Source organism: Heteronotia binoei, chromosome 3 (genome assembly GCF_032191835.1).
Source record: "Heteronotia binoei isolate CCM8104 ecotype False Entrance Well chromosome 3, APGP_CSIRO_Hbin_v1, whole genome shotgun sequence".
In the NCBI taxonomy this organism is placed as follows: Eukaryota; Metazoa; Chordata; class Lepidosauria; order Squamata; family Gekkonidae; genus Heteronotia; species Heteronotia binoei.
Genome location: NC_083225.1, coordinates 134,339,714 through 134,353,325, shown reverse-complemented (window position 1 = coordinate 134,353,325; position 13,612 = coordinate 134,339,714). Strand labels below are relative to the sequence as shown.

At 39.9% G+C, this 13,612-nt stretch overlaps 1 protein-coding gene across 1 annotated transcript in view; it reads left to right on the top strand.

Annotated features, from left to right (window-relative positions):
- Window positions 1–573: 573 nt before the first annotated feature.
- Window positions 574–13,612, top strand: part of CRYBG3 (crystallin beta-gamma domain containing 3) — a 122,717-nt gene continuing 109,678 nt past the window's right edge. Inside the window, exon 1 of the mRNA XM_060234496.1 lies at window positions 574–1,090. Coding sequence (XP_060090479.1) covers window positions 963–1,090 — 128 coding nt within the window. The 5' untranslated portion in view covers window positions 574–962. The remainder of the gene's footprint in view (window positions 1,091–13,612) is intronic.

Below are 13,612 nucleotides of genomic sequence, written 5' to 3'. Positions count from 1 at the left end.
AAGGAAGGAAGGAAGGAACTTTAAAGGCATTCTCCAAGCCGCCAGCCAGCTTGACTTGGGAAAGTGATTTAAAGAGACAGATACCTTCTCCAAGCCAGCCAACTGGATGGTGGGGGCATCAAGAGCCACAGTTTGCCCACCCCTTGTGTCCATCAACATCTTCCCTGGTGCTTGCCAAGTGCTTTTAGAATGTGGGTAGGATCAGGGGGAACTTCTGCCCAGCTTCTGATTTTTCTAAACAAACATGCTTAGAACTATGTTACAGATGTTAAGAGCTCTTCAAAATGTGGACACCTCTTTTTTGAGGCAGGGTCATGAAGAAAGACAAGCATTCCTCTTTCTCTCTTTATATTAGGTGCTCTTTATATTAGGTACGGGATGGGTGGGGGGAGAGGCTTTTCACCTTTCTGCTTGCTACTTTTGTCAAAGAGGAAATATTGGAGCTCTTATCCACATTGTTTGGTCGCGAATTAGAGTCACCTCCCCTTTCACGGACGTTGCCGTCCAGGAGCCGGGCGCCCATTAGCAGTCACTGTTTATCATTTAAAGAGAAGGCAAAAACTCGACCAACTTGAAGTTCTTGGCAGAACCGAGAGAGGGAGGCGGCGGGAATGTCACGCCCAACCCCTGGCCGAGGCGCGCGGGAACCCACGCTATTGCTGCCTTGAGAGAGGGCGGGCAGTGGGAGAGCGACTCCAGTAGCAGCCATGACTCCTCCCTGCGGGGCGGGCAACTGAGGGGAGCTGCATTCAGCCAGCGTTGGAGGAAGAAGCGAGGTGGCTAGCCCTTCCCTTTGCCTGTACCGGTTGGGCTAATGGACTAGAAACTTAGGAGCGAGGCTTTCCCCCTCCCACAGAGAGCGTGGGAAGGGGTTGAGGGAGAAGTGTTCCCTCTCGCGACTGCCTCTCTGCACGAAATCCGGCAAAGGGGGCGACAGCTGGCGCCTTCATTCGTTGCTGGAGATGTCTGGGGGGAGTAGCCGGAGGAGAGCCGGTTCCTCCTGGCATAGCAGCTTCTCCCGACTTTTTAATAGGAGCTTATCCAAGGAGGAAGAGGGCAAAGCAGTCCCCCAGCCACAGGCAACAGACAGGTAAGGGAAGAGCGTACCAAAGACTTGGCGGGGAGTGAGTCGCTTGTTGGCACTTGGCTTGCTGTCTCTGTGGCTCGCGTGCCTCAGTCCTTCCTTTGACCCCCGCCCCTCCTTGTCATCTTGTTTCAGTACTTGTGTCATTGCTGTTTCTCTGTCTCTCCTGTATCGGTACAAAGAGGTTGTTCACTGTGTTGGAATGGGTTGAAGTAGCCCTCACTGGCCTAAGGTAGAAGCTGGAAGTATTTCGTTGTTGGAGAGGTTATAGAGGTTGCTGTGAAGTATCACAACCAAACGGTGTACGAGAGAGTTGGAAGAAAATTCTCAAAACTTTGTGAACGTGCGGAGACTGTGACTGTCATTTACTTGGGTCACACAAGTCCAGCGAATTGTTTCTTTCTTACATCATTCTTTCCGCCAAGAAAATAGAATCTGTTCATATTCCCAAGAAGGTTTAATATGGGGCAGAGCATTTGCCCAAGTATAAAGGAGTGAGAAACTGTGGTTTGAAGTTAATGTTTTCGTTTCTCCATAACCTTATACAGAAATGTTTGCTGAAGATCTTAATGCAGCTTTTGTGGCTGCAGTCTGCAAACGTTTATGTTAGAATGGAAATTTGTTGAGGCTGTTTATTTTTGCTGCAGCACACTAACACAGTTGGAATTTGTAGTCTGAAAGCAATACAGCCCCCTGCACATACTATATGTTTAAATGTTGCTTACAAATAAGTAGAATTCTGGGATAGTTCTGGTAACTAAAGAAATTGAAACAGAGGACATAGTTAAATAATGTTTCTATGTGGCATAACATTGCAGTTAATAATGAATAGCAATGTTGAAAATAAACTCCGGGTTTAAAAATGTTGCAATGCTTTCAGTGGGTATCCTTAGAGTAAAGGTTCTATAGCAACAAATATGCTGTCCTCACCCTTCTGCACTCCTGGTAGATATCTGGGCAAAAGAGTAGGCTTAAGATGTATTCAGTTGCTGCTGAGGGATAGCTCTCCCTGAAACTTACATTTGGGCAAGCTGAAACTTTCTTAATAATTGTTTACTGATAGTCTACTTTTCTTTATATTTCTCCTCTAGAGCCTAGATTTACATAGTAGTGTTACAGAGTTACAGAATATCACATGCTGCAAAATACTTTATTATATGATCAAAAATTACACGCACAAATATTACAGAGCTACAGGTAGATTAGAGACCAAAATCCATTTTACTTACTTTCTGCTTTCTTGTTGAAACACAAGGAAGATTACAGAATTATAAAACCAATGAAAATCAGCATAATACATGCAATAAAACTGAAGTATGCAGTTAGAGAACAATGATATAAAAACAGTATAGTAATCCAATAAGCAATGCTGTATAGGTGGGAGAAACGTTTTAGACATAAGTACATAAGAGAAGCCATGTTAGATCAGGCCAATGGCCCATCCAGTCCAACACTCTGTGTCACACAGTGGCCCCCCCAAAATTATATATATATATATATATATATATATATATATATATATATATATATATATATATATATATATATATATATATATATATATATATATATATATATATATACACACACACACACACACACACACACACACTGTGGCCTAATAGCCACTGATGGACCTCTGCTCCGTATTTTTATCTAACCCCCTCTTGAAGGTGGCTGTGCTTTTGGCCGCCACCACCTCCTGTGGCAGTGAATTCCACATATTAATCACCCTTTGGGTGAAGAAGTACTTCCTTTTATCCGTTTTAACCTGTCTGCTCAGCAATTTCATCGAATGCCCACGAGTTCTTGTATTGTGAGAAAGGGAGAAAAGTACTTCTTTCTCTACTTTCTCCATCCCATGCATTATCTTGTAAACCTCTATCATGTCACCCCGCAGTCGACGTTTCTCCAAGCTAAAGAGCCCCAAGCGTTTCAACCTTTCTTCCTAGGGAAAGTGTTCCAGCCCTTTAATCATTCTAGTTGCCCTTTTCTGGACTTTCTCCAATGCTATAATATCCTTTTTGAGGTGCGGCGACCAGAACTGCACACAGTACTCCAAATCAGACCACACCATCGATTTATACAGGGGCATTATGATCCCTTCCTAATAATTCCCAGCATGGCATTGGCCTTTTTTATTGCAAACGCACACTGTCTTGACATTTTCAGTGAGTTATCTACCACGACCCCAAGATCTCTCTCTTGGTCAGTCTCTGCCAGTTCACACCCCATCAACTTCATTAACATCATTAACATTCATCAACATCATTAAACGATAATCCTTTTCCATTATTTTAAAAAGTGCTCTCCTGAACAGTTCTGTGTTACATGTTCTAAAGAATGATAGAAATGTGACTGGCTTCATGTCATCATCTTTCCCCCAAGTGGGGACCATAACAGAGAAGACTCGGGTACAGCTTGCCATTGTCAACAACTGCCATCTTTCGCAGGGTGGCACTTTCAGGAGGTGTTGTTCAGATGAGCAAAGCTGTCTTGTTGTTCAATCGCACAGTTGATTCTTTGTGACCCCATGGACCAAGTCACACCAGGCCTACATCTTCCATCATCCTCCGAAGTCTGCTCAAATTTGTGTTAATTACATCAGTAATGCTGGCGGCCATCTCATCTTTTGCCGTCCCCTCCTTCTTTTGCCTTCTGTCTTTCTCAGCATCAGGATCTTCTCCAGTGAGTGCTTCGTTCTCATTTGGTGGCCAAAGTATTTGAGCTTCAGCTTCAACATCTGGCCTTCCAGGAAACAGGGTTGATTTTCCTTAGGACTGACTGATTTGATCTTCTTGCAGTCCAAGGAACTCTCAAGATTCTTCTCCAGCACCACAGCGTGAAAGCATTTATTCTTCTGCGTTCGGCCTTCCTTATGGTCCAAATCTCACACTCATACATTACTACTGGGAATACCATAGCTTTGACTATAAGGACTTTTTATTATACTGCCTAGGTTCACTATAGCTGTTCTCTCAAAGAGCAAATGTCTTTTAATTTCATGGCTTCAGTCACCATCTGTAGTGATCTTGGATACCAGAAATGTGAAGTCTGTCACTACTTTCATGACTTTCCCATCTATTTGCCAAGGAGTGATGGGGCTGGATGCCATGATCTTAGTTTTTTTGATGTTGGGTTTTAAGCCTACTTTTGTGCTTTCCTCTTTCACCCTCAACAAGAGGTTCTTTAGGTCCTCTTCACTTTCTGCCATTAGAGTGGGGTCATCTGCATATCTGAGGTTGTTGATGTTTTCCCTGCAATCTTAATTCTGGCTTGTGCTTCATCCAGGCCGGCATTCCGCATGATGTACTCTGCATATAAATTAAATAAGCAGGGTGACAAAATACATCCTTGTCAAACTCCTTTTCCTATTCTAAACCAAGCAGTTGTTCCATATCCCGTTCTGACAGTTGCTTCTTGACCCTAATACAGGTTTCTCAAGAGATATGTGAGGTGGTCTGGTACTCCCATCTTTTTAAGAACTTGCCACGGTTTGTTGTGATCCACACAATCAAAGGCTTTAGCATAGTCAATGAAGCAGAAATAGACGTTTTTCTGATACTTCTGTGCTTTCTCCATAATCCAGCGAATGTTGGCAATTTGATCTCAAGTTCCTCTACTTCTCCAAAACCCAGCTTGAATCTACATACTGTTGAAGCCTAGCGTGTAGGATCTTTAACATGACCTTGCTGGCATGTGAAATGAGTGCAATGGTGCGATAATCTGAACATTCCTTAGCATTATCCTTCTTTGGGATTGGAATATAAATGGACCCTTTCCAATCCTGTGGCCACTGTTGTGTTTTCCATATTTGCTGACATAATGTGTGCATCACTTTAACAGCATTGTCTTTTAGGACTTTGAATGGCTCAACTGGAATACCGTCATCTCTGCTCACTTCGTTGTTAGTTATGCTTTCTAAGGCCTATTTGACTTCACACACATAAAGAGCAGGGGCCCTGTAAATAAATGGATTGTAAGACCTTGAGTTGAACTAATTGTGACTGAAGTGTAGGTCCATATTGTGTCCTGCTTGAGATTATCAGTGACTTATGGCATCCTGTAACAGCAAGAGTTTCTGTGTTATTGTCTTGGGCAGGCTCATGAACAGCTTGTTACAATAGACTAGCCTTGAGGTTGCTATTGCATGGGTCCATGTCCCCAAGCCAAAATACAGAGTCATCCTCCAGGTCAAGTGAAGAAGGAAATAAGGGTGTTTTTTTTTAGCTCAGTTAACTTGCTGGTTTGGAAAGATTTTAGGGTCCAGGGTAGCATAGCCTTTAGCAATGGATATGCATTTCTCCACTTGTACTTATTTCTTTACCTTGGCAAGAAAGTCAATAAGGTTATGTTTCTCATTATTTTCCTTCATGTTCTACATTAATGGTTAGAAACTTTGAATGCTCTTGTGTCTGTTCATCAAGCGTCTCTTAAAGAGGGTTGTTTAGTCAGATATTAATATGAATCTTAGTTAAACTATAATTGAAAAACAAGTGACTTTGGCAATTGCTGTATAGAAAGTTGTACAGTAATTTGAAATCTTGTTCCAGTTTTTGTTGAGCAATGCACATGGTTATGATGTGACACTTAATACTATGGCTATTTTTTAGATTATTAAGTATTGTCATCTAAAGTCTATTTATTTATAAAGCATGCTGAAGATTGGTCTAGGTGCTGCTTACAAAAATTGTACAGCATGCAGTAATGCATAGAATAAAGAATGTAATGTTTCTTGCTGTTAAAGAATGTAATGTTTCTTGCTGTTATGGATTTTTATTGCTCTTACTTCTTTTATAACATGATGTTTGGACTTTGTTATTGCTTAGTGTTACTAATGAGTACCTAGTTTAAGCATTATGAAGCAGAATGTGAGTTCAGAGACTATGAACTTAATAACGAATAAGAGTAAAACTAATTTGACAAAATATTGCCCACACAAGAAGCGTAAACATTTCTTTCTGTTGCATAGAGTGAAATGTTAGTATTCTTGTTAGGAAACTCTTGACAAACTGCATTTGACATAGATAGATGAAATTTAAAATTAATTCTGACATTTTTACACCGTCCATTGGTTTCCATCCAGTTGTAGTTGCATTTTATTGAATGTTAATAGTGGCACATCTTCCTCAGCAAAAACACATCAGGTAGAGGTAGATGAGCATCACAATGCATATCTACATCAACTGCACGTGCAGCTCTGCCTTGTAGATTTGAACTACATATTTAATAGCTATAAGGAATAAATATAAGTAGTTTGAAATTTGCTGCACATTATTGCCTTGTAGATGGTTTTGCGCTGTTTCTGTCTGTCGTTTTCATTTATAAATGTAGCTCACTATAAACATATTTGGAGGAGCACAGTAGAGTGCTGAAACCCATGCCTGCTGAACATTTTTAAGCCTTGAAGTTAACATGAAAAGTGTTAAGATAGTATGTGCAATGTTAGTGTACCTACTGCAATCCTGTGGGATTGTAATTTGATTCTGATGATGTTAATGTCACAGTATAGCAGCTTTAGGATGTGGTAACAGATGTCACATTCTTCAGCTAAACTTTCGTACTCAGAGTATGACTGATGTGAATTTGTGTGGTTTTGATCAAATATGCCTGTGACAATTTAAATTTAAAAGAATATTAAAAATCAAATATGAATTTATGAACTGGTATGTCACTATAAATTTTTAAAGACTAGTTATATATTGAATCCTCCATTGAATAATTAGATTCAAGTCCACTGGAATCTAAGAGACCAAGACCAACATATGGCAACCAATTTCCCCCACAATCTTTAAGGTGCTACTGGCTTGAATCTAGCTGTTCTACTGCAGACCAACTCAGCTGTCCTCTGAAATTATCTTCGTAGAGTAACTTTCCAGTCACTTTAACCATCAAGTAGTAATTAGGTATTTTCAGGGCTTTAAGTCAGCAGGAGCTCACAGGTGTGCAGCTCCTGAACCTCTGCCAGGGTCTGCATGCAGTGGGGAGTTCTCTCCTGGGGCATATCCAAATGAGATATGCTACTGAGCTCCTGCACCTTTTTTCTGCAAAACAACCCCTGGGTATTTTAAGTAATGCATTGATTATATATTAAAGTTACTGCTACAATTAAACATCCATTTTCATGTCTTGCTTGCACGACTTCCAGGAGCTCTTGAATACTTTAGATTGCAACCTGTTTGGATGTAGGGAACTGTCTATTTTTTTTTTATTGAATTCTGTAAGTTAACGTCTAGTAGAAGAAAACTTACATCATGCTGAACTGTTTAGAGCAGTGGCTTGCAGAGCTGCCCTTACAATTGCATTCAATTGGAAGAATCACTTTTATTCCATCCCTTCTGAAACATGAGTCAGGTGCCACATTGAGGAATGGTGCTCAGAAAAGCCACAGCCTGCATATCAAAGGGTCACAAGTAGATCTCAATACATTGTGTGTCTTAGGGGGAAATGAATTACAAATGTGTGAAAGTGATAGGCGCAGATGTGCTATAAGCTATATAAATACTAAAAATGATCAACCATCCATGGAACAGAATAATTCAGTTTATATTTCAACTATAATGTGTTTTATTTAAAAGTACATTTCTCTAATCTGTTTGTAAATTAAATAACAAAATGTTATCCCATGTGGTTTTCATTCAGGGGTGTCAAACATGTGGCCCAGGGGCTGAATGAGGCCTCCAGAGGTTCCTATCAGACCCCCAAGTTACTGGCTATCTGCTTCCTTCCCTTGGGGAGGAGAGAGGGATAGCTTGCTTTGCCAGGCTCCCTCAGTTGCACAGCAGAGGTACTATGCCAAGCTTCTCTTCCTTTTATTGGTTGAAGCTCCTTCCCCTCCTGGTTTCTTTTGGAAGGAAGGAAAGAGCCAGAGCTTCCTTTGCCCAGTTCCCTGGATTGCACAGGGGAGATACAAAGAAAGAACCTTTAAGATCAACAAATGCTAATATTTTAAGCACATTTTATTTTAAGTTTTTAATCTTTAATTATGTTTGTGTGCTTTATAAAGTTTATATCTCTGCTACTTGGCATTACATTTTGGCAGCTGCTGGACTGTATAGATTGGAAATAGGCCATTCAGTTGTGAGAGCCAGTTTGGTGCACTGGTTAAGTGCTTAGACTCTTATCTGGGAGAACCGGGTTTGATTCCCCACTCCTCCACTTGCAGCTGCTGGAATGGTCTTGGGTCAGCCATAGTTCCCATAGCAGTTGTCTTTTAAAGGGCAGCTTCTGAGAGAGCTCTCTCAGTCCCACCTACCTCACAGGGTGTTTGGTGTGTGTGTGTGGAGAGGGGGGGGGGTAAGGTAAAGGAGATTGTGACCACTCTGGGACTCTGAGATTCAGAGTGAAGGGTTGGATATAAATCTAATAAATCCAATATCAATAAAGTAGCAGCTTGGGTACCATGTTTATTAGTACATTTTCTTACCAGCTCTATTGATTTGGCACACAAAGGAACCCAGGGGTTTCCATTGCTGTGCTCCAGGAGCTTTTGGAATCCAGTACTGGACTGTCTGAAAGAAGGAGAGTTCCTATTTTTGGTTTTGTTATAAACTTATTTATAATAGATGAATGTTGTAAGTAAATATAATTTTTTACTTTACTCACAGTTGAGTCTTTAAAAAGACAAATGAGTACAAACGTAGGACTTATTCATAGTAAGTTCTACACTTGTATTTGGCACTAGTGAATTATAGTTTAACTCAATATCCAAATTTGCTGGTAATCATATTTTGACTATTTAAGACTTTTCCTGTACAAATAATACTTGTATTATAAAATTTGAGATTTTTTTACTTCAACTTCTATTTTTTTTAATCTCAAAAATGACAGAAACTAAGGTAGTATGCAAATATAGTGTAAGGTACATCAGTTTGCAGCAATTATTCTCTAGTATTGGGTATACTTGCAGTTTTGCTTATATAACATTCTTTCCATCTCATAAATATGGCAAATAGTACAATTTTAGATGCTGTTTTATAAATTACACTTTCTATGTTGTTAAACCAGTAAAATAAGTTTAGCGTGCATTGCATGTGTTTCAGCTTTTTCTAATCTTTTCCCCCGCTGCTTCAAAATTACTGTACATTTTACATCTTTACATACATCTTATAAGTTATTACTTCTGCTTTATTTATTTGTGGTAAAAGTGAAATACTACCAAATGTGTTTTTAGAATGCACTGCATTCGCATACCAAAAGCATTATTTATAATTTGAAAAGCATGTTGTAAAAACCTCGTCTGACCTATTTGTCTAATGCATAACTTGTATCAATATTAAGTAGTTGTGCTTGACAGATGCTCGAAGGAAAAACTCAGTGTAATCTGCCATAATTCTGATACTCAAAGCTCTGTGCAGTAATAAAGTCTGCCATTAATTCATAATGCAGAGTGCTAGTTTTGAATAATATTGGTCAGTAATATTTTTAGTATATGTCCCGAGACATAATAATTTGAAGGGAGCTTTTTAATAGGTTCATTATCAGTTTTGTGAGATTCTGAGGTTTTGAGTATGGCAGTGTCTACTTTTTTCCTCTTCAGATTCTTCCTGGCAATTATACATTTTAATCAACCCTGATCAATTAAGTGCCTAAAGATTAGATAGGTAGGTTTGAATAGTCTTTCACAGATTTGTATATTATAGGGAGAACCATTTAATTCCAGGTAAATGAATAGTAGTATGTAAAGTATAAATTAACAAAAATATGTAAAATATAAATTGACAAATATAATCTAGCATTTAAAATTTTAATAGATTTTTTTTCAAGATCAAAGATTGACATATTCTTAAATCAATGGAAGAACTTCAGCTGCTGGTCCTTTGTGTGCTTATCCTTCTTCTTGTAGACTAGGATGTGTTGTGACTAGTTTTTTCATTTTAGCCCGGAGCCATTGCTAGTGCTAACCAGGTTTACAGCAGCTGTACATATCATATGGCAAACACTATCTCTGCATATACGCTAGTTTTAGTCGCTCCCAGTAAATTAGTACAGATTATATGGGTAATGTCTGAGGAGGTAAAGCACATACACCATTTCATGTAGTGTATTAATAATGTGTAAACTAGACTAAATAGCTATCATAAATATAGAAATTATGTCTTTCTTATTAATCTCTGCTGCATTGTAGTAGGACAGTTGTAAACAGTGTGGTACAAAAACACTGCTTTCTTCAAAATGCCACAGTTTACTTTCTGTAACACAGAACTTCATTCACTGTCTCTGGTTGTCCAGCTGCTGTTCTGTGTGTTAATGTGCAGCTACCTTGGAAATGTGCTTTCACTTTCTTTAGCTCAATTTTCCTCAGTCTCTTTAAGATCAAGCGTATCCAACATTTCTTGTAAAGTAACCATTTGTTCTGTTTGTCATTTAGTTTTGGAACTGGAGAAATGGAAACAAGGAATGGTGTAATGTCTGAGGATGTATCCAAAAGTGTAACACCAAGTACAAGATATATTTAGTACATAAAAAACCACAAATGACTAAAAGATCAAAGTAAACAGTGTGATATCCATTTAATAAACTCAAATAATCCCAAAGAACGTGCTAGAAGAACTGTTACTTTAAAATCCATAACAGGGCAGCTCAGGGCTGTACCAAGCAGGAGGGCACAGGGGTGGTGCCCAATGTTCCCTCTAAGCTGTGTTAGAGTGAGCTAGCTCACAGATTTTTAGTCTCCACCTCACACCTTTTTGTCTTAGCTCAGGAAAAAATGGCCTCAGAGAACAATAATTTATGTAGTAGCTCACAACTTTAATATCAGTAGCTCACAAAGTAGATTTTTTGCTCACAAGACTTTACAACAGTGTTTCCCATTTGCAGGGTCATGACCCAGTACCGGGCCATGGAAGCCTCACTACCAGGTCACAAGAAAAGCCAAAGCTAGCCCCGCCCCCAGCAAAGCTAGACCCGCCCCCAGCAAAGCATGACCTCTGCTCTGCTTCCTTCCTTCCTTCCCTCTTCTCTCTGTTGTGCAGAGAAAATCTAGCCTTGAAGACTGACACAGGCTGCAAAGCCTGCACACCATTTGGCTTCCTTCCTTCCCCCGTCTCTGTTGTGTAGATAAAAGCTAGCCTGGAAGACTGACACAGGCTGCAAAGCCTGCACTCCGTTTGGCTTCCTTCCCCCGTCTCTCTGTTGTGCAGAGAAAAGCTAACCTTGAAGACTGACACAGGTAGCGAAGCCTGAGCTCCGTTTGGCTTCCTTCCTTCCCCTGTCTCTCTGTTGTGCAGAGAAAAGCTAGTCTTGAAGACTGACACAGGCTGTAAAATCTGAGCTCTGTTTAGCTTCCTTCCTTCCCCCATCTCTGTGTTGTGCAGGGAGGTGTTGGGCTGCCTCTCCTTCCTTCTCCCCCCATTCCTAGTGTTTGAGAGAAAAGCTGGCGTCCACTGGCACTTTAGACCCATGAAGTGTTCTTCAAGGTATGAACTTTCCTGTGCCTTGCAGTATGTTCTTTTGGGGAGATTTCCCCTGGAGGCCTGGGTGGCAAAGAAGGGTGTGTGTGTGTGTGTGTTTTCAACCGGGAGGGGTGGGGAGTGGGCATTCCAGTAGCTATTTTTTTTTACCAAACAACCCCTGAGCAGAATTGTTGCTGGCTGACATCATCTGATGGTGAGGAAGGCTTTTTCTTTGCCTTTCTTTCTTTCTTTCTTTCTTTCTTTCTTTCTTTCTTTCTTTCTTTCTTTCTTTCTTTCTTTCTTTCTTTCTTTCTTTTTTTCTTTCTTTCTTTTCCTGCAAGTGATGCTTTGTCTATATTCTTGGTGCTGGGAGAGGGGGAAGCAACAGTGGGAGGGGTTCTAGTGCCCTGGCCCACTGGTGGACATACTGGAAGTGATATCACAGAAAAAGGTGGAGTTTTGGTTCAGTGTGCCCCAGAAGTGACATCACTTGGCCCCTGACACCACAGGAAATGACATAATTTCTGTCTCCCGGCTCCACCCCCAAATTTTAGTGGGTCAGGAAGGAGAAGTGTAAAAATAACTGGGCCATGGGAAAGAAAAGTTTGGGAAACCCTGCTCTACAGCTTAGAGGGAACATTCACTGAAAGGGAAATGAACAGTAGTATGTAAAGTATAAATTAACAAAAATATGTAAAGTATAAGTTGACAAAAACAATCTGACATTTAAAATTTTAATAGATTTTTTTCAAGATCAGAGATTTACATGTTCTTAAATCAGTGGAAGAACTTCAGCTGCTGGTCCTTTGTGTACTGGTCCTTTCCACTGAAAGGGAAGACTGGGTGGGAGTACTGCAGATTCTATGGGTCACAGCCCCTGTGCCCCCTCCCCCCGCTGGCTATGGCCCTGGTGCAGTTGGTAGTTCTGATGAAACTTAGCTTTCTAGAGATGGGAAAATGTCAAGGCTTTTTACCTTGAGCATGAATCAATTGTTATCTTTGGCATACTCTTTTTGAATGATTTGAACTTGGGAAATAGTTTCTAAAAAGACTTAAAGGACTGTAGGGAGTAATTTTTTTTACAGAATATGTGCAAATGTACTTGATCCAGAGTGCTTCACAGTAGCTGCTGAGGCAGGTGTCCATAAGACATTGTGGAGAGTGTATATATGTGTAAATCTTGTCTGTCTCCAATGATTTGAATCTTCCCCTTTATTCCTGTTGTTTTCTGTGATTCTTGGTCCTTCTCTAGTGTCCTATTTATGTACTTGGGACACTGACATGTTCAGAGCAGTTATTATCAAGGTTAAATAACAGACTGGTTTTTTAGTATTAGTCTTTCAGTGATGGTATCCTGCATAATACTGAGATGTCCAAATCTGGTCTCTAGAATCCTTATCTTTCTCCTTCCATACCAAACCATATCACCAAAACCAATATATCTCTGTTCTTTTGCCAGTTCTCAGTTTTCTTCTAACATCCCAGCATTTGTACTCCAGCACTGCAAACAGATTTTGTGTACACAATGTGGGTGGGGTACTTAAATAGCGGAAGGGAAGGGATGGGCTTCTTTTCTGTATGCTTCCAAGGGATTGTTATGAAGAACAAAGATAGGGAAATGCACTTGGCCAAATGTTTTAGTCAGCCTTTGAAAATTTAATTGTGTACTTGTATATATGCTTTACATAGAAAGTTAGAAACTACCTTACAAATTATGTGATTCACACTGTTTCCAGCATATCTGGATTCAGAACAGTTTTTGATTCTATTTTTTTCTTTAACCTTAGCTGATATTGTCTTAATCGTGTGCAGGAAATACAGATCAGACTTTGAAAAAATTTGCAGTATTTCAGCTAACAAATCTGGCACCTGCCATGTTTATGAAAATTATATGCAGGCTATACTAATGTGCAGATTGCCTGTATCCCCTCTGGCTTTGATGTTATGGTACCCAATTCTGAAAAAGTTGGCTATCTTTGCAGAAGAAGATTAATGCACATCTTTATAGTAATATTTCTGACCTTCTAATGGGTATGTTAAAATAAGCATGGAAGTAGATTACAGATGACTTTACAATGATGCAGCATCTTCAGTAAGAAAGAACCTGAGGTAGTGCAACTGCAAACTCATTTGG